The sequence below is a fragment of the Prosopis cineraria genome, unplaced genomic scaffold (genome assembly GCF_029017545.1).
Source record: "Prosopis cineraria cultivar Desert tree isolate PC_DT_omini unplaced genomic scaffold, ASM2901754v1 PC13, whole genome shotgun sequence".
NCBI lineage: Eukaryota > Viridiplantae > Streptophyta > Magnoliopsida > Fabales > Fabaceae > Prosopis > Prosopis cineraria.
In genome coordinates this window covers 39,203,818-39,229,752 of record NW_026555344.1, presented here as the reverse complement: position 1 = coordinate 39,229,752, position 25,935 = coordinate 39,203,818, and the positions used below count along the sequence as shown (strand labels likewise).

At 33.4% G+C, this 25,935-nt stretch overlaps 2 protein-coding genes across 2 annotated transcripts; both read left to right on the top strand.

Moving 5' to 3' along the window:
• The first annotated feature begins 5,237 nt into the window (after positions 1–5,237).
• LOC129290655 (protein RETICULATA, chloroplastic) lies at positions 5,238–17,835 on the top strand. The gene is made up of 8 exons (XM_054927508.1): positions 5,238–5,465; positions 5,933–6,609; positions 6,758–6,856; positions 11,770–11,990; positions 12,186–12,255; positions 12,334–12,413; positions 12,880–12,944; positions 17,515–17,835. The coding sequence occupies exons 2-8, from the start codon at positions 6,043–6,045 to the stop codon at positions 17,706–17,708; spliced, it is 1,296 nt and encodes a 431-aa protein (XP_054783483.1). The 5' UTR covers positions 5,238–5,465; positions 5,933–6,042; the 3' UTR covers positions 17,709–17,835.
• A 1,086-nt stretch (positions 17,836–18,921) lies between these two features.
• Positions 18,922–21,507, top strand: LOC129290656 (dynein light chain 1, cytoplasmic-like). The gene is made up of 3 exons (XM_054927509.1): positions 18,922–19,120; positions 19,225–19,387; positions 21,064–21,507. Exons 2-3 carry the CDS (start codon positions 19,250–19,252, stop codon positions 21,262–21,264), a joined length of 339 nt encoding a protein of 112 aa, XP_054783484.1. The 5' UTR covers positions 18,922–19,120; positions 19,225–19,249; the 3' UTR covers positions 21,265–21,507.
• The last annotated feature ends 4,428 nt before the right edge of the window (positions 21,508–25,935 follow it).

The following is a 25,935-nucleotide window of genomic DNA, read 5'->3' as shown; positions in this document are numbered from 1 at the left end:
ATAAAGTTATTTCAATCCATCCCGTTATCACGCTTACCATCTACTCAACTACTTGTATCAAGTATATATTATAATTAACCTTGACCTTTAATTTTGATTTTGTATAAAAATATTGTTAAGAATGCTATCCTCAAAATATAAATTGTCATCCCAATTGTATGATATATTTGTGCAAAAATTACTATTTAATAATTACACATATATCAAAATATTATATAATATATTGATATTTATTTAATATTAATTTGTATAAAATTTAGGATGGGATAGGATATCCTAACATTGAAAGAAGATGAAGTTGGAAACACAAACCAACTTATAAGTTGTAGGTTGGCTTGTGACAAGTCATGGGCTATAATTTTTCCACCCCACACCACTAGAGGCAGGTTGGTAGGTTACTTACTTGCCAGCCAACCTTTTTGTTTTTTTGTTTCTTTACTTTTATTTTTAATTCATTTTTTTTAAAATGAATGGAATCTAATCTTTCTTTGTAAATTGATTATCCAAATATTAATAAAATATTTTCTAAATAAAAAATATTTTTTAAATTAATTATATTCAATAAATTAGTTTGTTTATTTTTAACTTGAACAATGTGGGATTTTAAAATAAAGTTAACCATTATTGGTAGCAGAGACAATGTTGAGAAAACTTATTATGATAATAACTTGAAAAATGATATCATATTAACAAAAAGAAAAGAAAATGTGGATTTTATTCAAAGTTTCAAATAACAATGATTTTTCCATTGTTCTTATAACTTAAAAAAATAATAGATTGTATTAAAAAACAAACATTGGTTGTTTATAAAACACATATCTAGAGGAGGAAAGAGGGATAAGGTACTTTGATTTTAGGAATTTTGGGAGGAGGGACCAAAGAAGGGAAGATTTGTGTTAGTAGATTGAAATTTTAAATACAAAATAAAGAAAGAAAAATGAGCTAACCCATTGGTAAGTTAGCTGCGTGAAGCTGAAAATGACTAATTAAGCTTTCATTTACCCAACCCAAACTTGTCACCTTTTGATTAGTTAGTGAGCTCAACCTATATCACCAGTTCTAAAAGATGAAGCTTGCTCTTGATTAATAATAATGTATAAATTTTAGTACCTCGTGTGATATTAAATTAGAATATATAGATGGCATGAATAATGAAAGACATAGGACATGGTCAATTTAGTTGATAAAAATGCTTGTTGACTTGTGATGAGTTAACAAAAATATATGCATTGTAAAACAAATCTACTATGCATAAAGTGTTTCTATTGTATATTCAAATTTAACTATATTTTTTCCCCTATCTTGTCTCGATTTCAAATGGGAAGGATGAAATAAAAATTCAATCTTTATCCTTTTTCATAATTGGATATGGGATATGATTATCATAATCCCATTTCATAATATTCAAATCATTACTTTTATCATGCAGGTACTATGCTTAAAAAGGAAAAAAAGTAACCATGAGAGATACATTTTAATGTATTTATATGCTGTACTATAAATATATTAGATGATGGTAAATGATAATTTTTTTTGGCAACAAATGGTAAATGACAATTGACAAGTTTTTATTTTATATGACTATTTGATTAGATTAAATTTAAGCCTTGTCGGATTAATTAGGAGTAATTCTCACAAAAACATTTTATACATTCATATAAATTCAAACTCGAGACCTCATGCTTAAATGACAATATAGCCCATTTCACTAGGACCAATGCCTATTATTGATAGTTGACAAGTTTTAATATCCCAATTATATAATATACTTGTACTAAATTCTCTATTTACTAATTATATAAACACACATTGCATAATATTTAAATTTTTATTTAATATTAATTTATATAAAAATTAAGAATATCCCGTGCATCACATGGGTGTATTGCTAGTTAAAACTTTATATAAAGTTAAAGAATAAAAAGTATATTTTAACCTATTTTGTATTTGATATTGATTTAGCAAACAGTTTTGTGATAGATCACACTTAATGAAAAATAGAATAACCTTATTTATTTATATGTGAAAAGGATAATTTAACATTTAATATTTAAATTTTTTCTTGAAAAGACTTTATCATTGATTTAATAACAAGTTTCATAAATTATGTGTAGATATTAAAGGAAATGAAATATTTTAAACTGTCATTTTGCATCAATATTGAAAGATCATTTAAAAAGCCTTGTTAAAATCCGAACTATCATTTGTAGTTAAAGAACAACTTTTATATATATTGGAGAATTTAAGCGCTTGTTTGACAACTTTTTATGAAAATAATTTTTTATTATCTAAAATAAAAATAAAAAAAATTTATTTGATAACGTGTTTTTAAAAAGTATTTGAAAGAATAAAAAATAAAATATTATTTAGAGAATAAAAAAAGAAAATATCTTTTAATTGTTATGAGATAATTGTTTTGGAGAATAAAAAAAAAAAAAAACATTTTTTTTATTATTTTTTATTCTCAAAACATGTTTTACAACACACCAGTTTTTAAAATAATAAAATAAAAATAATTTCAAACAAGTTCTTTATTAAAATTGGATTTATAAATTATTAATATTCTAAAAATAAGTTGTCAATATCCAAAGATTATTTAAAGAACCTTATCAAAAACCAAAGACACACCTTTTCAATGTTTAAAGAACAAATTGTTAAAATCCAAACGACAACCTGTAAATATGTTAAGAAAAATTCATCAACATTTAAAACCATTTAAATTTTTTTTTTGTCAAAATTCACACTACAATTTGTCAAAAACTTGAATCACTACTTGCTTTTAAATGGAAAGAATTACAATCAGGAACCACTCAAAAATTTATTTGCAAATAGGGACTAATATAAAATGTATTGTTATTGAAATGGGAACATGAATTTATTTTTTTCTTAGATAAGACTTGTTATTAGTCCTTGTATGCAAATAAGTTTCTTGGATGGTCTTTGAATGTAATTTTTCCTTAAAATATTAACAACTTGCTTTTAAAATATTGTCTTGGGAGTGGCAATTTAGACAATTTAAGTTAGTACTTCAGAAATTGATTTAATGATAGTTAGTTGGGAGAATTTCAGTTAGCGCTCTCAAAAGCGAGATATATGCATTCAAAGTTCAAAGGAATATGAAATTTTTGTGCAAGTCTAAAAGCCCTGCATGTTTTTTTTTTTTTTGGCTGAAATGATGCAAGTGCCCTTGGGTTTTTTTTTTTTTTTAAGTTGTTGTTATCACTAGTTGTTAGAGCTCTGTCACCAATAAGGATGCCGCCACTACTGGTGACCATCTTACTACCACTGATTGTTAAAACCCTATGTCCATGGTTAAATTCGGTCAAATGGATCAAGGGGAGATTTGAACTTTTGGCGTTGCAAAAAGTAGTTTATTGCTAGACTACCAAAGCCTTCTGATTACATATTAGAAAATATAATATATATATATATATATATTGTATATTATTAAAACTTTTGTTTTTGAGCACTTATGTAAATTGCTGTTAATTATGGATATCTTATTATTCTTGTTCATATAAGAACAATCACTTGTGACTATTCGAATATGACTTATTCAAACACAAAAAAAAAGTTGTCAATTTTTAAAAATTAACTTGTAAAATTTTCTTAACAACTTATTCCTTTAATATTAACAGGTTATCAATATTAGGTTAAATAAAAATTATATATTATAAATTTTAATAACTATTTTCACGAGCTTTGGTTAATTATTGACACATTAATGTTCACATCCGAACAATCATTTGTAAATATTTAAATATTACTTGGTCATACATAAAAAAAGTAGCCAATTTTTTAAACTTGTTCAAACTTTTTAACAACTTATTCTTTCAATATTGATAAATTATTGATATTATGCTAAATAAAAAATTTACAAGTTATAAATTTGTTTTTTAAGTATTTTCATAGGCTTTAGTTTATCATGAACACATTGTTATTTATATTCAAACAATTACTTATAAATATTCAAATATGACTTATTCATACACAAAAAATTTGTCAATGTTTAAAACCGAACTTGTTCAATTTTTTTAACAACTTGTTCCTTTAATATTATGCTAAATAAAAAATATATTATAACTTTATTTTTCAAGCATTTTTATAAATTTTTATGAATATTGGGCACATTATTGTTCTTATCTGAATAATCACTTGTAAATACTTTAACATGATTGGTTTATACATAAAAAAATTGTCATGTATATTTACAAATAATTATTTAAATATGAACAACAATATGTCTATGATTAATCAAAGCTCGTGAAAATATTTAAAAAATATATTTATAACATATGTTTTTTATATAGCATAATATTGATAACTTGTTAATATAATATTACATGAACAAGTTATTAAGAAAATTGAATAAATTAGGTTTTAAATATTGACAGTTTTTTTGTGTATGCATAAATCATGTTCGTATGTTTCTTTTTCTTTTCTTTTTTCAAAATAAAGGGCAAGAACATTTGCGTTATTTCAACAACAAAAAAAAAAAAAAACATTAAGGGCTTTGGGCTTGTGTGCAAAGAAATTTTAGATTCCTTTAGACCTTTGATACATATGTTTCGCTTCTGAGGGCCTAACTGAATTTCTCCCTAACTAATTCTCCAAAAAAAAAAAAAAATATAAATATCATTTTAGATAAAGGATAATTTTAGTTGTAAAATGAGTATTATATTTAAAACTTATATATTTTATCTAGAGATGAGACTCTCAAATTTACAATTATGATATTTGTAATTATTTTTAAAATAAATTTATTTGAGTATCCAACTATTATTGAATTGATCTATTACAACTACATGTCTTTTAAACAAGGGAAAATATTAATCAAGGAATGTTTGAAGAAACTTATATCAGTTAAGGATTATTTATTATCAAAACTCAAATAAAATAAATACTTATTAATTTAAATTAATTTTTTAGTAATAAGTATTTATTTAAATTTTAATAATAACTTATTTTAAATTAATAATGATTCATGCGAGCACGTTTTCTATTTTCCCTTTAAACAAACAGTGGAGACGGAGTGTACTTTTCAGTTTTCAGCCTTTTGCTCTGAGAAGGTATTACTAGTTAATTAGGATTTTCTTTTTCAAACCATATTAGATTCCATTTCTAGTTCTGCTGCTTCTGGCCACTATACGATAAAGTAAACCAATAATGCACTCAATTTAGACGAACTCGCTTAACATTAGGAATTAGGATGTACTCAAAAAGAAAACTCATTTGCGAAATATCTCAGCCAATAGTACCCCACTAATCACCTCCATGTTCTGCGTGTTTATGCACAACCCACACGCAACCAAAACCCAGTCTCTTCACTCTTGTTGTATCCGCAGTCACCCCTCCTTGCTCCGCCGCTTCTTCCCACCATCTTCTTTCTCATTATGCTTATATCCTTGCCATTACTGTAGGATCACTAACTAGAAAGCTCTGCTTTTTCCTTGGTCCCTGCAAAGGTAGATTCCGAATGTTTCACTGCCCCTTCTCCATTGTTTGAACTATTTTCCTTTCTCTCTCCCTGAAGTTTAAGGCTCAAAGCTTAAAGCTAACGATTACATTGCTAGAAAACAGTAGCTACCTGTAAAAGCAATTCCAGAAGCATGCATTTAATTGGTTGAGTATTGTGTCCTGTGTTGATTTGGTGTCCTACTTTCTCGCATACCCTTCCCATCTCTATAGGATCAGCTTGTTAGCTCTCAGCATTGTTCTCAGTCCCAGCCAAGGCGTATACGGAATCTCTTTTTTCCCTTTTCATTTTCTGGGGCATTTTCTTCTCTCATTCCTTAACAAATTTTGATCCAACGATTACATTGCTAGAAAGCCCTTGCTGATTTTAGGAACATTACTAATTACATTTATTGGTTGGATGCTATACCATTATGTTGATTTGCTTGTCATGTTTTGTTTGTTTTTTGCTGGTTAGGTAGCTTACAGCTGATAGTTTCCTGGGGTTGATTAGCAGAAAACTACATATTTCTCCATTTATCTGAGTCGTTCTTTTTTTTAGAGAAGTTACGGAGTTATAAGATAATTATGGGTTGCTGTTCAAATTTTGGTGTGTCACACGTTCTTAATGTGAGTAGAGAAGCTGTTTTGAGGAGGCTGGGAAATCAAAGCTTAAGTTCAAATAACTTGAGTTTCAGGAATGTGTTAAAGTGTGCCACTTTTCCTGTCTTATGTGGAAATGAGTGCCGTGGGCATGTCTCTTTGCAAAAGACAGAAAGAATTGTGATAATGAGTATGTCACAGCAACCAGCTGAGTCCCAATTCACTGTAACTACAATAAATTCAGAAGGGGGAGGCGAAAATGTTTTGGATAATGGGTCTGACTCTAAAACTGATGGATTTGACAATAATGGAGTCATGTATGATGGTAGTGGTGGTTACGGGAGCTTTGGAAGTGGAGGTGGAGGAGGAGGAGGTGGTGGTGGTGGTGGTAATGGTGATGAAGAAGAGGAGGAGTTTGGGCCGGTATTGAAATATGATGAGGTAATGAGAGAGACAGAAGCACGTGGTGCTACCCTTCCTTCAGATATGTTAGAGACTGCAAAGAGTGTAGGAATTCGCGAGGTTCTTCTCCTTAGATATTTGGATCTGCAGGTATAGTTTTGGATTCCATGCATTTATTTCCCTTTTCTTGTAATCTTGTGTCTAATCTGTAATGAATTACTGATACCAACTCATGTATATCAAGACTACTATTACTTTTGGCTTTTAGTATTGCTAATTAATGATATTTAAATTGCAGGGATCTATCTGGCCGCTAGGCTTTGCTATGAAATCATGTTCTCTTCTACGAAATAGAATGCTGGCTGATCCATCTTTTCTGTTCAAAATCTTTTCAGAGGTTGGTTGGGCTCCTCTTTATGTAATATTGATTCAGAATTGTTCATATTTTATGTCATAGCATCAGAGAATCTTTAAGTCTTCCTGTTGTTTAATGGTGTTGTAAAATATGGCATCATTTGATCACTATTATCATTCATCTTGTGGAATTTTCAGAGAGGAAAAAATTGTATTGTCTCATTGCAATTCTAATGTACACATTGGTCCTATATATATGCATCAAGAGAGATAATAGCTAATAAATACTAATAAAGCCTAATTAATGAGATCCTAATAAATGCTAATAATTCTCAATAATAACATAAGCTAACAAATACTAATAAAGCCTAATTAATGAGATCCTAATAAATGCTAATAATTCTCAATAATAACATAATATTCCCACACTCCCCCTCAAGTTGGATCATAGATGCTAATCATGTCCAACTTGCTTATACAACTCTCAAATGCAGGCTTGGGTAGTCCCTTGGTTAGTACATCCGCAGCTTGTAACTTTGTAGGTAGGTATGTCAGACATACAATACCTCCTTCTACTTTCTCTCTGATAAAATGTCTATCCACTTCAACATGTTTAGATCTCTCATGCTGTACAGGATTCAATGCCATGCTTATAGCAGCCTTATTATCACAATACAATTTCATTGGTGGATCAACTCTGACTTCTATTTCTTCCATGACCCTTCTTATCCATAGTTCTTCTGTAATTCCTTGAGCTAATGCTCTCAATTCTGATTCAGCACTGCTTCTGGATACAACTCTTTGCTTTTGACTTTTCCAGGTTACCAAGTTTCCCCACACAAATGAACAATAGCCAGAGGTGGATCTCCTGTCTCCATAAGTCCCCCCCAGTCTGCATCGGTGTAAATCTCAATTGTCCTTTGATCATGCTTCTTGAATAACAATCCCTTACCAGGTGTACCCTTAAGGTATCTGAGAATCCTATATACAGCTTCCAGGTGTCTCTTCCTTGGATCACACATGTATTGACTTACTACACTGACAGCAAAAGCAATATCTGGCCTTGTATGGGATAAATAAATCAGCTTCCCAACCAGTCTTTGATATCTGTCTTTATCAATGGTTTCTTCTTTCTCCTTGTCTTCTTCTTCTTCAACTTCATTATCAGAGTTGTCTTCTCCTTCTAACTCCTCAGTGCCGCTTTTCTTAGGTGGCCTCTTCTTTTTCGAGATCACAATAGGAGTTTCCTTAGGTTTACAACCCAACATGCCAGTTTCCTTGAGAAGATCAAGTATATACTTCCTCTGAGATACATATATTCCTCGTTTTGACCTAGCAACTTCCATCCCAAGAAAATATTTCAAGTTCCCAAGATCCTTAACTTCAAATTCCTTACTAAGGATAGTTTTTATCCTTGCTATTTCATCAACATGATCTCCTGTAAGGATTATATCATCAACGTACACAATGAGGATGCACTTCTTAGCTCCCTCAGCCTTAACAAACATCGTATGATCTGACAATCCTTGCTTGTAGCCTTCTAACTTCAGGACCTTTGAGAATCTGTCAAACCATGCCCTAGGTGACTGTTTCAAGCCATACAGTGATTTTTTCAGCCGACATACTTTGTCTTTTCTGCCTCTATCAAACCCAGGAGGTAAAGTCATGTAGACTTCTTCCTTCAATTCTCCATTTAAAAAAGCATTTTTGATATCTAGTTGATGAAGACGCCATTCAAGGTTGGCTGCCACTGACAATAAGATTCTTATAGTGTTCAGTTTTGCCACTGGCGCAAACGTCTCTTTGTAGTCTATGCCATAAGTCTGGGTGAAACCTCTTGCTACTAACCGTGCTTTCAACTTGTCAAGTGTGCTATCAGCCTTATACTTTGGGGTAAAGACCTACTTGCAACTAACTAGTTTCTTACCTCTAGGTCTTTCAACAATCTCCCATGTTTCATTTTTCTCCAAAGCTTTCATTTCCTCCATAACTGCATTTCTCCATTCTGGTATTTCCAATGCTTCTTGGATGTTGTTAGGAATAACAACTTTATCCAAATTAGTGATGAAGGCTCGGTAACCAGGAGAGAGAGCCTTGTAGGACACATGCTTCTGAATCGGATGCAAAGTACAAGACCGAGGTTGTTTTCGAAGGGCAATAGGTAGATCAAGATCAGTAGATTCACATCTTTGTTCTAAGTCATCTGGCTTACTAGATGGATCAATCTTTGGTACGTCAGCTTCAGGGACTACCTCTGGTTCTGACTCTCTTGATGCCTCAGGTACAAGTTGCTCACTATCTTTTGTTTTCTTCTTTCGAGTGTAAACTAACAACTCCCCCTTTTGTGGTCTTTCCACATCTTTCTCTGTTTTCTTGTTTTCCTCAAACTTTGGCATAAGAGAAGAGGTTGGTGAAGGTGGGATGTTGGACAAAGGTAAGGGTGATGGTTCTAGTAAAGGAGACACGGACTCAAGAAGTATATATTCAGCGTTAGGTTCTAGTTCCCAAGTCTGAGATTCACCTATATTCTCCCCCTGAATTGAGGAATTGGAATAAAAAGGAGTTTCTTCATAGAAAGTAACATCAAGGCTTACAAGGATGCGTTTAGAAACAGGATCAAAGCACTTATATCCTCTTTGAGTAGGAGAATAGCCAAGGAAGATACACTTGATAGCTCGGGGTTCAAGTTTACTGCTTTGGTGGATATGAACAAAGGTTGTGCACCCAAACACACGAAGCGGAAGTTTGGTTTCAATGTGGGATGTAGGAAAAACACTCTGCAATTTTTGGAGTGGAGTTTCGAAGGCTAATATTCGACTGGGCATCCGGTTGATGAGATAGGTTGCGGTTAAAATGGCATCTCCCCAATAAAACTTTGGCACGTTGCAAGTGAACATGAGTGCTCTTGCAACTTTAAGGATATGTCTATTTTTTCTTTCTGCGACCCCATTTTGTTGGGGTGTATGGGCACACGTACTGGTATGGATAATCCCATGCATTTGGAGAAAATTACTCAAAGATTGGTTGAAGTATTCAGTGCCATTATTGGTGTGTAAAACTTGAATGCTAGTGTTGAATTGGTTTTTGATCATGGTGAAAAAACTCATGAATGTGGATGCAGCCTCGGACTTGTTTTTCAAAAGGTAAACCCAACAAACACGAGTGTGGTCATCAATGAAGGAGATGAACCATTTTGTTTGAGTACGGTTTGAAGTGCGAGATGGTCCCCACAAATCACTGTGGATGGTTGTGAAAGGTTTGGTAGGTGTGTATTTAGCTCTAGGAAAGGAAGTTCGATGGTGTTTGGCAAGTTCACATACCTCACACTGGATTTCACTATAGTTCAAGGTCGGGCATAAGTTTGGAAACAACCGCTGAAGGTAATGAAAATTGGGATGACCCATTCTCTTATGCCATAACATAAAATCATGAACTTTAGAGGTAGATGCAGAATTACCAACAATAGGTGGGTTATCTACTCGAGTGACGACCTCTAAATAGTAGAGCCCCTCATATTCTTTGGCATTGCCGATTGTCACACCAGATGATAGATCCTGAAACACACAATGTGACGGGAGAAATTTAGCAAAACAATTTGAGTGCCTGGTCAGTTGACTGATTGAAAGTAAATTACAGTCAAGTTTTGGCACGTGAAGGACAGATTCCAAAGTAATAGAATCTGATATACGGATACTCCCTTTTCCTGCCACCGGTGCTAAGGAGCCGTCTGCAATTTTCACTTTAATATTTCCAGCACATGGGGTGTAAGTGGTGAACAATTGATGACAATTAGTCATATGATCAGATGCCCCGGAATCCACGATCCAGACCACTGCACTTCGAGTCGTCTTTAAAGCCTGAAGGAAAGACCCTCTTTTTGCCACAAATGCCATGGGTGCAGATCTGGAATTATGCACAACACTACATAAAAGTAGCCACAGCACCACCCCTAGCACTTCAAATGAGGGAAAAGCTTTCTGGTAGACTGAAAACAGAAGCCACAACCCAATATAACTCCAAATCCAGCAAAACAGGGCACTAACAACACCATACGACCTGATATGGTTCGAAAACGATGTGCCCATACACCGGATTGTGTTGGATCTTGCCGGAGAGAGTGCGTTGTTGCCGTCCGAGAAGATCGCGTCCTGAACGGAGCCTCCACGCGCCGCCGAAAGTTTACTGACGCAGTGAGCAGGGGTGGCGTGTGTGGTCTACACGCGCCGCCGTTCGCCGCCGCCGCCCTGGGTTTCGCCATTCGGAGCCTCCTGAGTACGTCTAGGGTGGTGGTGAGATTCAAAACTCGCTCCACCATTGTCCACACAAACACCGTCACGTACTGTTCAGGCAGCCCCATTCTAGCCATTCCAGAACTAATTTAATTTGAAATTTTGAGCCTGATGCTCTGATACCATGTGGAATTTTCAGAGAGGAAAAAATTGTATTGTCTCATTGCAATTCTAATGTACACATTGGTCCTATATATGTACATCAAGAGAGATAATAGCTAATAAATAATAATAAAGCCTCATTAATGAGATCCTAATAAATGCTAATAATTCTCAATAATAACATAAGCTAACAAATACTAATAAAGCCTAATTAATGAGATCCTAATAAATGCTAATAATTCTCAATAATAACATAATATTCCCACACATCTTATATTAACTTGATCGGTAAGCTAGGACATATCGATCCCTTCTTGGTCATTTTCATTTATCCTGATTACAACAACTTGTGGTGCTGACATAATTTAATAAGTTAACAAAATTTCTATATGCAAAAGTGTTTAATACTATCTACCATATGCTTATATTTTTTATTTGCATGTCTTCATTTGTTTTTTGCAATTGCCATTCCATCTTAAGTTAACAGCATTTTTGTATTCTTGATTGTTGAAATTTGCCAAAAAAAAAAAATTATGGATATGGATTTTCTCTTCCATGTATACAGATAGTCATTGATTCTACTTGTGCTACTGTTGCTGAAGTTCAAAAGAGAGGCAAAGATTTTTGGTCCGAATTTGAGTTGTATGTTGCAGATCTTCTGGTTGGGACGGTGGTTAATGTTGCGTTGGTTGGTATGTTGGCACCCTATGTTCGAATGGGGAGAACATCAATATCTAAGGGGCTACTTGGAAGAATGCAGCAAGCTTATGCATCTTTACCTAGCAGGTTTTTAAATCATGTCTCAAAATTGGCCTAATTTTCCACATGAATTTGTTTTAAGAAATGTTACTTCCGTGTATTGATATATCAAAATTGGCTGTTGGAAGACATGGAGGTCATGCTTTGTGTCCCCCAAATGCTTATTGAGCTTCAGAGCATAAAGAGGACTCTGATTTTCTATATACTGCTAATTTTGTGCAGTGTATTTGAAGCAGAAAGGCCAGGATGTAAATTTTCGGTACAACAGAGAATTGGAACATACTTCTTCAAGGTATGAACAGTGAGGTCATCTCACAAGTTGAACAAACTATGAGGGATTTTGAATTATTTATGCATGATGATATTTCAGGGCATACTGTATGGAGCTGTTGGATTTGGATGTGGTATTATAGGTCAAGGCATTGCAAATTTGATCATGACTGCAAAGCGGTATGATTTTATATTTCCATAGTATCTTCCCTTATCAACATGGGTTCAATTTCTTGGAGAGTACTTCAAGGGATAAAATCCTAAAAGCACTAGAGGAGCCTGCCTTTAAAATTGTGTGAGTGGAGCTAACCTGGACAAAGTCCCACGCGTCCTCATTGTACCAACAAAAAAGAGATATTCATTTAGATCTGGACGCTCCAGCCTAAGGAAGTTCTAATATATGGAAACTTCAATTAAGGGGAAAAAATTGACTGAAAAGCTAGCAAAACTTGGCTAATGGTAGTTTTCCATGAATAAGTGTCTTTGTATCTTTTGTATTTGTTTGGAAATATTTCTTTCTCCTAATGAAATGATATAGATAAGGGGTGTTCATCATGAAAAAATAACTAAGCTATAGGCTGTAGTATATGAGACTTGAGCTTTTGGACAGTATGATTTCTCATTAAATTTCTTCTGCGCATACCAGGAGCATGAGGAAATCAGAAGAGGACATACCTGTGCCACCTCTTGTGAAAAGTGCAGCTCTTTGGGGTATGGAATACTTTGCTGGAACTGATAACTTCGTTTTTTCTGGATGTTCAAATTCAATGCTATCATATGTACCTAGAATGTTCTGTTCAAGTATGTATTTTAGTATATTCATGTATTAAATAGTGATTCATAGAAACTAGATGCTAAATGGTTTCTTGGTAGGCCTATATATGCCCATTATAAGGTAACTCAAAGCAAATCAGGAAAGGTTATAAAGAGAGAATTTAAAAAAGTGATTTAGAAAAAATTCCTTTTCCATATAGAACTATCCTTCTTCCTTCCTGTATTATGTTATGTACTCACGCTATCAAAAAACGTCAAACGTGTTCAAGCTCATTTCCTCTATACAATTAAAAAACCACCTTTGTTTCTATTCACTATTGAAAAGTGCTTTTCTACTAGTTTCTTTGGTGAATATTTGAAGGATTTTCTACATGCTTTCTTGAGAGATCTGACTCTTCTACCTGTGCAATCAATTTTGTTGTTGTGTACATGTTACATGAAGAAATTTGTAATAGCCATATACAGCCTTTCAAAACTATTTTAGTGTGAATTAAATTGAAAAAGACCCAGCATAATACTGTCCATAAATTGTCAAGTTCAGCTACAGCTGAAGCATGTGTTGTTGCTGTGATGGTATGAAAGAGTGATATTATATTGATCATTGACACTGGCACCAAGTAATTGATCTCACTTATATACGCATATTAGTTATAACCTTTTGATGGTGTGATAGAGACTTAGGAGTATGAGATATTAAGTCTCACATTGAGTAGTATATGATGTATAATGGTATTTAAGTGGATTGGTTATCCCACCTCAATAGCTAGCTTTTAGGTTTGGATTCCTCATCCTATTTGGGTATTCATCAATTGGTACTAGGGTCAAGTTGTTGGCAATTCTGAAGAGGTTTACCTATGGAGGGTTTTGATCGGCAAGAGACTGAGTTAAGTGTTGCAGAGTGTGTTTGTTGAGATGTTAGCTTTCCATAGGGCACCAATTGATGGAGACTTGGTAGTATAGGATACTAAGTCACACATTGAGTAATGTGAGATGCTTAATGGGTTATTTAACTAGGTTAGTTATTCTACCTCAATAGCTAGGTTTTGGTATTGGTACCCCACCCCACTTAAGTACCCATCACCTTCTAACTAATTTGACTAACTATAGTTAACACTCCCCTTAAAGTTGGGATCATACAAGTCCATGACTCCCAACTTGGACAATAAAACATGCAACCTTCCTCAAGCTTTCGTCAACATGTCTGCAAGCTGATCTTTAGTTCTGACATGATTGGTTCTGATAAGCCGCTTCTGCACCTTCTCCCTTATAAAGTGGCAATCAATTATATGCTCTTTCTTCTCTCATGGTACACAGGATTAATGGCAATGTACATAGGAACCTTGCTGTCACAGAATAAATCCACTAATTCCAGATTTTTAATACCCATATCTCCAAGTAAACCAAGCAACCATATTTAACTCAGCAGTAGCGAAACTCGTTGATGTGTTCTTAGCCTCAGCAAAAGACCTTGAAACTCTGCTTAGATAATCTGTTCTTTGGCTTCCAAGAGATCAAGGAATCCCCTAACTTGACTAAATATTCACTCTTTGATCTTCTAGTGGTTGCACATGATGCCCAAATCAGCACTTCTAGTTTAATTTGCTTGATGAAGATGTGAGCAAACCCAATCCAGGACTACTTTTCAGATATCTTACCACCCTTAACGCAACTTCCATATGAGATTGCTTTGGTGAATTCATAAATTGGCTCAAAGCCTGAACTGGAAAGCTAATAATATATGGCCTAGTCATTGTTAAGTATATAAGCTTTCTTTTATTAATCTTCTATACTGCTCTTTCTCTCCAGCTTGCAATAAAGAATCTTCTTGATCTTTATCTGATGCGGTCAATTAAATATTTGGATCCAATGGCACTCCCCTTTGTTTCATTCCTTGTAATCCAATATCTTCTATCAAGTCTAGAGCATATTTTTTTCGACTCATGACAATCCCTTTTTTTGATAGTGCTAATTCAATTCCAAGAGACATTTCAGTTTGACTAAGTCCTTGATCTTGAAATGTTGAAGCGGCATGGCTTGCGTTTCTCTAATTGATTCCCAACTATCCCATGTAATTAGAATATCATCTACATATGCTGATATCATTGTAAAGCTCCCCTTTTCCCTTCGTGGTAACAATGAATAATCAGATTTACTTTCCTGAAATCCGGACTTATTCAATGCTTCTGTCAACTCGAAATTACACTGTCTTGATGCTAGCTTTTATCCACACAAGGATTTGTTTAGACCACATGCCTTGTCCTCCCCTTTGCTATCAAATCCTTGTGGAAGTTGTATGTACAGCTCAAATAAATCTCCTTGTAAGAAAGAAATGTAGGCATCTATCTGTATGATATTCCAATCATAAACTGCAGCAAGAGCTATCACTGCCCTAACAGTTGCCGTTTTGACTACTGGTGAAAAGGTCTTACGGTAGTCAATTCCCTTCTTTTGCTGTATCTCTTTGCAATTAGGTGAGTCTTGTACCTTTCAATTGACCCCTTACCTCTATACTTTGCTTAGTAGACCCATTTACTTCTATGAGAATCTTGCCTGGTGGCAATGTCACTACATCCCATTTATGATCAGATTCTAATGCTGCTATCTCAGCTTTGATGGTTTCAATCCACTCAGGATGTGTTGCTACTTCTTTGAAGGACTTGAGGCTCAGGTACTGAATTTATAGCAGACAAAAAACATCGATGAATCAGAAATATTCCAATAAGATACATGATTACTAGTGGGATGCAAATTATGATGCCGTGCACCAATAGAAGACTCAGCCTGATTGATAGTTGGCTAAATGCAGTCTTGCTCCATACTGGTGGTCTATGCTTGTCTAGTAGCTCAAATTTTAACAACCAAAAAAACAGTAGATGAATCAGGTACACCGGTGGATGAATCATGAACAGAAGGAAGGTCCTCTGATGAGTCATGACTTTTCCCTGTCTTGAACATGTTCCTGAACCCATTGAAGCACTCCAGTTGATGATGATGGTCAAATAGACGAATCTGTTGGGTCATCTACGTGAAAATCAAATACTGATGTAAAATTCTCATTATGCTGCTGCTGCTGTTGAGGATGATCTGATGCAAATGGAAATGATTGATCATGAAACACAACATCTCTGATGATCAGGAACCTCTTGGTGCATCTATCATACAATATATATCCCATCTGTATTGTAGAATATCCGATAAGAACAAAAGGGATTGCTCTTGAAGCCAATTTATCAGGTTACTGCGGAGTTTCCTCATTAGCTGGATAGCCGATGCTGTCAAATGATTGATAAAGGAAGACTATGATAAATGGCTTCGTATGGTATCTTGTAATTCAACTACTTGGTAGTAGTTCTATTGATTAGGTATGCTGCAGCTTTCACTCAAGATTGGACTGGAACTCTAGCTTCTAATACTAAAGGTTTAGTCACCTCTGACAAGCATTGATGCTTCCTTTCCATCACTCCATTCTGTTGTGTTGTGTTGTGTTGTGTGAGGAAAGAACTCTCATGAACATTACCCTTTTGAGCTGGAAACTCCTTGAATTCATGAGAAAAGAACCCTGCCCCTTTGTCGTTTCTCTCTGCACCAGCTTTGGAAATCGAGTGCCAACATAGGCGAGGAAGTGTTTAATACGGCTAAATGTCTCACTCTTGTTTCATTAGAAATAACCTTACTGTCTGGTAATGATCATCTGCGATGGACAAAATATATCTATGGCCAGCGTGTGTTTGAGCTTTATATGGATCCCAAATGTCCATATAGAGATTTAGAAGAGGCCATGATGCCATGGAATGACTGGGAAAATGGCAAATGCGTTAGCTTAGATTGATGAAGATGGCACAAGGAGAAGATGAAAAATGCACATAACATTTTATTTCTGGAATATTTTTGAGTCCAGAATGAAATCACATTGATTCATATCAGTATACAAATTGATTACCCATGCTATCTAACTTCCCCTCCCTGGTGCAATGTTCCTGAATCTGCAAAATTGAACTGCAACACGTACAAGCCTTAATTTTCTTTAGGGAGAATGACAAATAGGTTCCAAAGGGACCAATTGATTCAAATTAAGTCCCAAGTGTCAAATTCTGGGAATTTGCAAATTTAGCCCTTAATTTTGTAATTTCGTTGTGATGAATTTACAATTTGTTTTTTAAATTTTAACATGGTTGAAGAATAAATAAATTTATTTTTCGTATTAAAATTTGGAATATAAGTTGCAAATTCATCACAATGAAATTGCAAAATTGAGAGCTCAACCTACAAATTCCTGAAGTTTGGCATTTGAGACTTAATTTGAATTAATTGGTCCCTTTAGGGCCTATCTGTCATTCTGCCTTTTCTTTATCAAATAGTACAGCCTTTTTAGACAGGCATCTCAAGGATTTCTAGTCATGCTCATTTTTTATGTTTTCAGAACTGCTACTAGGTATTTTATTAATCATTACTTGGTCATGTTTTAGAATCGAATCTGACACTTTCTTTTTACTGCCTGAACTTGCAGGTGTGTTTCTCGGTGTTTCTTCGAATGCCAGGTATCAGATTGTTAATGGATTGGAGCGTATAGTGGAAGCATCTCCGATGTCAAAGAAGGTTCCCCCAGTTGCTTTGGCATTCACGGTTGGGGTGAGATTTGCCAACAATGTCTATGGTGGCATGCAGTTTGTTGACTGGGCTAGGTGGAGTGGAGTGCAATAGCTGTAATTTTATCTTGTTCTTCAGAATTTCAGATGCCCTATTTAATTTAACCGTTAGATTTGAATTAGTGAGCCTTCACTAGCATACCTGAGCTGGGAACATTAATAAAGCTACAACCTCTATTCTATGGGCGTTGTTCACATGGATTTTTTTTTTCTTCATTCACCACAGATTCATTGATAAATCTTGGAGCCATTTTTTTTTGGCCGAATATAAATATTGAAGCCAAGAAACTAGAAAGGATAGATAAAGGATTGGTATTATAAATAATATTATGAATTACTTTTCCTTGTCCCTATTATAAGATACTTTTAATTACCTTATAGGAATCAATTATTAAATTTTTCTGAACATAGAATAAACTTTCAATTTCAATTTTACTCTTATTTAAGAGAAAATTTTTCAAAATTTTCTCTTATAATTAATAAATTTAAATGAGTAAAATTTAAAAATATAATTAATATTCTGTCAAGTGTCTTATATTAATGATAAAAAAAAAATTAGAATGTGCTTGAGGACTGAATGGAGTACACAATTTGTGCTATACAAGATTGATACAATTAACAGGGAACTGCATTCAAATCCTACTCTTATTGATGGGTAATTTATATAATATGACTAAAATTCATTAAAACAGATAGACGTTGACTTCAAATTTTTAAGAATGAACATTTGCTCTAAATAAAAATTTAAACTATAAGAATTTGTTTTATAGGCATTAATTTTTCCATTGAGAGAATCTGAACTCCATTTTATAGCCGGCGGGAAGATCTCTGGACGTTTATAGCAGGTATTCTCCACGTGGAATCTGCTGCGCCTATAGCGAAATGATCCCTCTGCCACAAGTGAATGTGTCCACGTTTTGTGTGAAGAACTAGGAAAATAGTCGTCAAGAGCCTTGGCTGTAGAAGATCTATTCTCCTGTTAGTCAAAAATAATTAAGAATTGTTTCAGATGTCAGATTTTTTTTTATTCTAGTTAGTGGTTATTACAATACTGATCGTGCGTGACCTGTATCTCAATATTCTCATGGGATAATATATTGTATTATGAATTTTGATTCTTAGTGTACTTCCCAAAAGAATTGATTTTATATTGCAATGTTGACCTGCTATTTCACTTTATAAGTTAGTCTAATGTCTATCTGGGTAAATTTTTCCGAGGTTTGGACTTCGAGAGCTGATATTTATGGAAGGAAACAACCGCACCCAGAGAAGATATTTTTATGACAACTGTTTTGTATTGTGACATCTCTTGATATGGACTGAGTTTCATTTTCCATGTGGAAATAAATCAGAAAAATAGAGACTCCTTTTGAGACCAAAATAAAAGATAGAAGGAAGAGGACAACTTGAATGGAAAAAAATATCCAATTGGTTCTCAAAACCTCTACCACCAAAGTCTTCGCTTATGTAAGCAAAATGTTCTTCTAGTTTGCAGTTTACGGCTCATATAAGATGTAGCTACCAACCAATTAACCATATATGGCTTTAAAGTGCTTGTGATATTGCCACAGTGAACAGACCTCATTGCCCCTGAAGATGTTGGAGGGAAAAGCTGTGGTGCGTGAGACAGACATGCCAGAAGTGGTTCAGAACCATGTTATGGAGTTAGCTTACCAAGCTCTCGACGCCCATGAAGTCAATGATTGCCAATCCGTTGCCTATTATATCAAACAGGTCTGTTCTTGACTATTTTGTATTAAATGCTTTGAGTTGTGTTAATTGGCTTATGCTTTTAGTCACAAAAAGTGTTGCTGGATCAGAACTATGAAGATCTTGAACAATACAATTTATACTTTTCTTTATTCTTTTTTGTCTTTCAAAAATATCTGATTGTCAATGTATTGCTTATTTCATCAAACCGATCTGTTCTTCCATCCCACCAATAAACGTCTTCCAATTTATAACTCATAAACTAATATGTGTTAGAAGAGAACATATTTCAATAGCGTTGATGAATACTGTAAATTTGTTAATTGCCATCTAACTGTCAGTCACGTTGATGGAGATAATATTCTGATGGAGCCCAAGCTGCCTCTTATTATTTTCAGTTCAATTATTTAGATAGCCTATTTCTTGAACTTTTATTTTCATTTACTTTATTTTGACTTGAAAACTGTAAATTTAATTTATTCTAAAATTTTCAAAAAATAAACTATTATATTGGTCAAATATATATTTTGTACTTGTTACTTTATACAATTAAAAAATGAGAATATTTTGATCAAAATAAATATCAATGTAACTTTCTTTTTGTGAATAAGAAGTTGATGTAACATGTGGTTTGATTTCAGATGAAGAGTATAATTTTGCTTTTTTAAAAAAAGAAGAAGAGATTCTTTATTTTTTTTTTGAAAAAAAAAGAAGACATTCATGTAATATGGACATTGCAAAGAAACAATTATTTACCCTGCATTTTATTATTTGTTTTTGCCTTTCGACTGGAACAAAAGTCTAGATGGTGGGACAAGGAAAAAGATGAATTTTATCTATCAGGAGAGTGGGAAAAAGAATTGCTGCTGAGCGTTACTTCATTCTGCTTGTAATAACTAGCAAATGTAATACTGGATCTGATATTTGCTGTACTTACGGAGAGCAAAATGGTTTAATATAAGAGAGTATCATATTCCATGTCTTTCCTCTAGACTTTCCAATCTCTGCTTTTTGACAAGCAAGACTTTCATGATTAAGCATGGTTCAATTCTATCTATCATGTAGATTGCAAAAGAAAAGTTCACGAGAAGACTGAAGCAAAATACAAAGTTACCCGTTGCTTCAAAAGTAATAGAAAAGAATATCTCTCGACTACTTTGCGGTGGCTTCCTCTCCCCCTTAAGCTCCCAAGAATTTTACTTTTTAAGACTTACCATCCAAAACATTTGATACAGTCAAGGCAAACATTAAAAAAAAAAAAAATCGTTCTTCTATAAAAAAAAAAGACTTAATTAAATAGTTTCAAACTATGATTAAAAGATACCTTATGACTTAATATACTTGGATTAAAATATTTCTGTCTATTTATTACTTGTCTGGTTATTATGAAGGGCAAGGTGTTACATAAATATAGCATGCAAAATGGAGGAGGGTCTGATTACCATATTTCTTGTTAACATTTTTTGTTTTGCTGGGTTTTGTTGTTGTTGCAAGGCATGCTTAACTTCGAGCATCTTGAATCAAAATCTGTCACTCTTTATCTAGAACTGCTATATTTATGCCTATGGTTTAGTTGATATGCAAAACTAGGCATGTTACCGAAACTTGAAAGCCTCGTGCTTTAAAGCGTGCTGTTTCTTACTACTTTTTCATGCTGGAAAAAAAAAAAAAAAATCTCAGATTACTAACTTGCTGGACAGAAACTTGATGAAGCATATGGACCTGCTTGGAATTCAGTAGTAGGAAAAGACTTTGGTTCTTGCATTACACATTTATGTGGAAGTTTCATATTCTTCCGTGTGGAGATGATGGAGTTTCTGATATTCAAGGATGGGACGGATTTCAGTGAAAGCAGAGAAGAAGCAATTGGAGTGCAGCAGAAGGCCGAAAACATTGATTGATATAAATAATTAGTCATTAAGGCTTATCACACTATCATAATAAAGTCATCTGATTAATCATCTCTAATTTACCTGTCATGAATAGAATATTTATCCATTATTCCTGTGTCTACATATTTTCTGAACACTAAACAGGAGTGCAATATCGTGTCTAATGCTCCCAAGAACATTGTATTGCCAGTACCAATCTTGACAAAACCCTTTTGTTAAATGTCATAGATACAGCAAATAGTAATTCATAGATGCACAATCTATAAACTACATGATACTCGTTCTTAGGGGGAAAAAATGGAGGCATGTTGTGCTGGATATGAGTGTTGGACACAATAAAATACCTCAAATTTTATTTAAAAGCTATGCATATAATTTTGTCAGTTGGTTTCGTAGCTCGAAAGTATTGTATTCTTTGCAGCAATAAGAGCCAATCACCTCAGAAGAGCACCAAGGGAAGTGGCAATACAAACCAATACAGCTACAGAGTATGCAATTCAAATTACAAAGAACGTTAGCTTTAACAAAATATATTTAAAAGTTGTAAATTGTTGTCCAGGTAAAGGTAATCTGCATCCTGAGGGCTAGATACAGTTTTGTTCTAAACCTCAGGATGCAGATTACCTGACCCTAACCCAATACTCACTCTTCCAAGAAAGCTGAACCAATGGAAGAGGAAGAGAGAACAAAAAACATTGTATGAGTACATTCCATATCTATGATGCTATGCATTTATAATCGTTCTAAAAGTCACTGGTATATTTTTTAGATGTTAATTGGACATTAGGGCCTCAGAGAACATATACTGTGAGTTCTTCCCAAAAAAGAAAAACAAAATGAAAGATGTTTTTTCTATGATGAAGGATCGTCCACAACTTCATGTTCTTCTTTGGCCAATCATGTGGTAGGGCCTCACCTTCTATAAAATGCATTTTCTTTGATTACTACTTTTTAAAAGTATGTCTAGATGCTTAGATCTTCTTCATTCTGATGAAAGATTGATTCCAGATTATCTGATATACCCATGAATGCCAGTGTTTCAGTGCTCTTGAAGCTTACCACTTTGATTTAAGAATCTCAAGCTTTATTTCAAACTCTTGTTGGAATCCTCTAGCTATCTCTTCCCGAGAGATGATGGTCACTGAAAAAGAAAGACACCCCCATTTGTACATTGATAGCTAGTTTATGGAATTAAAATTCTCATAGGCCTATATTGGAGCATGACAAGATTTGAAGTATCTATTATCAATTTACGCAATTACATCATGTAACACAGATTTAGTTCTTTTAAAAAGTGCCTGCGCTTCATTAAGTTAGCATCAACATAGGAAACAAATTGATCATGGTATGGTAGAAAACAGAATGCCTGCTTGCTCTGGTTCTGGTTTAATATTATTAATGCAGGAGGCGGCTTAGCTTGAGAAATGAATCATATCGACCATCTAATCTTTTTCCCTTCCGTGCTTGCACTTTCTGTTTTCCACATAGGAATAGATGCAATTGATATTGTGCCACAAGGGCTGCATCAGCTTGCATGCAACTAATAGTAAGATCTGCTTAGCTTCTTGGTCACACTTGTTATCTGATGTACAATTAATTGAAGAATAAGTCATAAACTCATATTGCAGATCCCAATTTTTTTTTAACTGTTTCAGTTCCAAGAACACATGTTAAGCCAAAGCATTGATGACTTAACTTCTTCCATATTTACCCTTAAGATTAAACAATTAGTAGGTCTCTCCATTGGAGGCAAACTCATTCACAAAGTTTACACAGTACGCACTGGTCAATAAACCGCGAGCAAAGCAAATGAATCCTATATGAGATCACATATTCAGGTATTCTTCTTGTATGGATATGTGACCGATATTACAATGGAGGAAATTGGATGTGTTTGTTTTATTGGGATCACGAATGTTATTAATACAGCCTAATGAAAAAGATGATTAATAATGGATTGGATTAAACGTGTGTTTAAGTTTTTTAAACATAAGACCAAACGTATACTTATATTCAAATTAAATCACAGCGGTCCATTCTTTTTATTTTTAACAGCATGTCCTGCCTGTACTTGAGGACCATGAGAAAGTTATTCTTGAAATGGATGGCTTCCAAATATGTTATAGAGAACCATGAGATAATGTTTAACCATAATTTTTTTTCTTTTTTCTTTTCTTAATTTTTTTTTAAAGCATGGTTGGCGCGTTTGCAATAGAGGACCATTTCTCAGCAAAATAAAGCAAATTCCTGGCTTCCTTCATCCTCTCTTTTTTAGATTTCATTCTGTTTCTTTTTTCATGAAAATATTTGCCTTTTAATATTACTGAGTCAGATTTCAGTATTGTAAGATCTAATTAAGTATAATTTTTTAACTTGATTTTTTCAGCCCATAACATTCAAGAAATCATTGTTAGTATTTTTTATGTTATAATATTGTGAGAATTATTACCTATATCTTTTAAATTCTAATCTAATCGTATTAAATTATTAAGTAAATAGTAAAATAGTATATTTTATCTTTCATCTTTTGTTTTTTTTGGGTGACATTATGATGGGATATTATGGTAAGGTCCCGGTGAAGTGACGGGATTGTGGACCTCTTGTGGTCCAAAATAAGATAGCAATCATGTTACGTTTTCTTATGTCACATGAAATGAAATGATGTCAATCCAAGCCACTATGAATTCAAATGATTCCGTCCCACACACAAAGAAAAAGCAAGAAATGCTTATAGACACTTGATTGATGATGTTATTCATCTTCAAAACTGCATACGTAGATCATAATTAATAGTGTCGGTTGATCAAACATTGTATATACACACACAAACAAATATGACCATATGACTTAGCTTATCATCATAAACCAGCAGGATACTCTTCAAAATAGTAGATTATATATTGTCTTCTACAATTTTTTTTCTTTTGGGCCAACTTTTACATTAACCGAGACTTGGTTTTGTTCCCTAAGTATACTTTTTATAAAGGAAGAATACATTTCACTTTACACATTATCCACAAGATTTTCACCCTATCCTTTGATATATCATGTATCAAGCTAGCTAGCTTGCAGATGTGTAATTATACATGGCTAGCAACTTAATTATTGCTCCCTCCGGTCGTAAACATATGAGCTAGTTGAAAGGGTTTGTTTTGGTTCTGACTTCTAAGTATAACACCTCAATTTTTTTGTCCCTCCTTCATTTATTTTTTTTTTCCTGAAACTATCCCTATAATTAGATTCTTGTATTATGAAGTGAAATTGTGCAAATATATATGATTAAAAAGAAAGGTATTTTAAGGAAATCAACTCTTTTTTTTTTTTACAAATAACTAAGTTATTTATTTTTTTAATTTATTTGAATTAGTTAACTAGCTCGTATAATTTGGACATGATGGTTAATTCAGTGAGCACCTTCATTGAATTATTAGAAAAATGGATTTACTCTTGGAAAAATAAATTTCTTTCTTATTCTTTTTTAATCAAAGTGGGAAAATCTTTATTGATGTAAAGTAAGGGTGGTAGGCCGGAAAGAGACAAATTTGAACCACTTGTGGGTAAAAGAAAGGAACGCCAGACAAATGTTGTCACCAAAGTTTGCTTTATTGGTGGCATTGTTACTGTTACATTTTCTATATATAGTTAGGATGTGCACTTTAATTTAAGTATGCAACGGGACAAAAATAGCTTCTCTGGAGCTAACCTCTTTTCAGACCTTAGGCTTAATGAATATTCAAAATGATCCTGCACGTGTAAAGCTTGGATTGTCTTTTGATGGGCGGCAAATGAAGTGTGGAGCATAATTTAAGGATATTGTAAAATGAAATGAAAAGCAAAAGGCACATAAAATATTTGGCAGGAAAAAATGTATCCAATCATTCAAGGCCTCATCTTGCTCCAATTTGAATCCATCATTCAATAGCTGTGTTGGTCAAATACATTGAGAGAATTTTAATTAATGACTACAGTAGAGATTTAATTTCAAGTGGTCTAAAAAAATTTAAAATTTTAGTTCAATTTAAAAAAAAAAGTTAAAAAAAATTTGATGGTGAAAAGATCAAAATACCCATCACTTATCATGTAAAATTATTAGTTGTTAATTTTTTTACTGTAATTGTTAATTTATCAATATCACTTGTAAATTATATCCGTTTGTCAAATAATCAGTAACATTAATTATTAATTTGTTAACTTTACTTGTTAGTTTACTAACATCAATTGTAAATTACAAAACTTGTCAATAATTTATAATTAATATTAATAAATTACAAGACTTGTTAGTAATTTACAACTGATGTTAGTAAATTAACAAGTAAAATTAGCAATTTAACAACTAATACTACTGCTTATGATTGAAAAACTGATGTCAAGTCTTATATAATTATTGACATGTCAATTCATATAATTTGCAACTAATATTCATAAATTGACAAGTGGAGTAAGAAAATTAACAACTAGTAATTCTGCATAAAAAATTAGGAGCATTTTGATCTTTTCACCATCAAAATTTTTTTAATTTTTCTCCTTTGGACTGAATTAAAATTTTTTTAGACCCACTTGAAATTAAGTCTCCACTGTTGTCCTTAACTAAAATTCTCCCAAATATATATATAGCTGGCAAAAAAATTATTTTCTTGAATGGTGGAAGAGTACCTTAAATTTGTGCCACAGTTTTTGTAA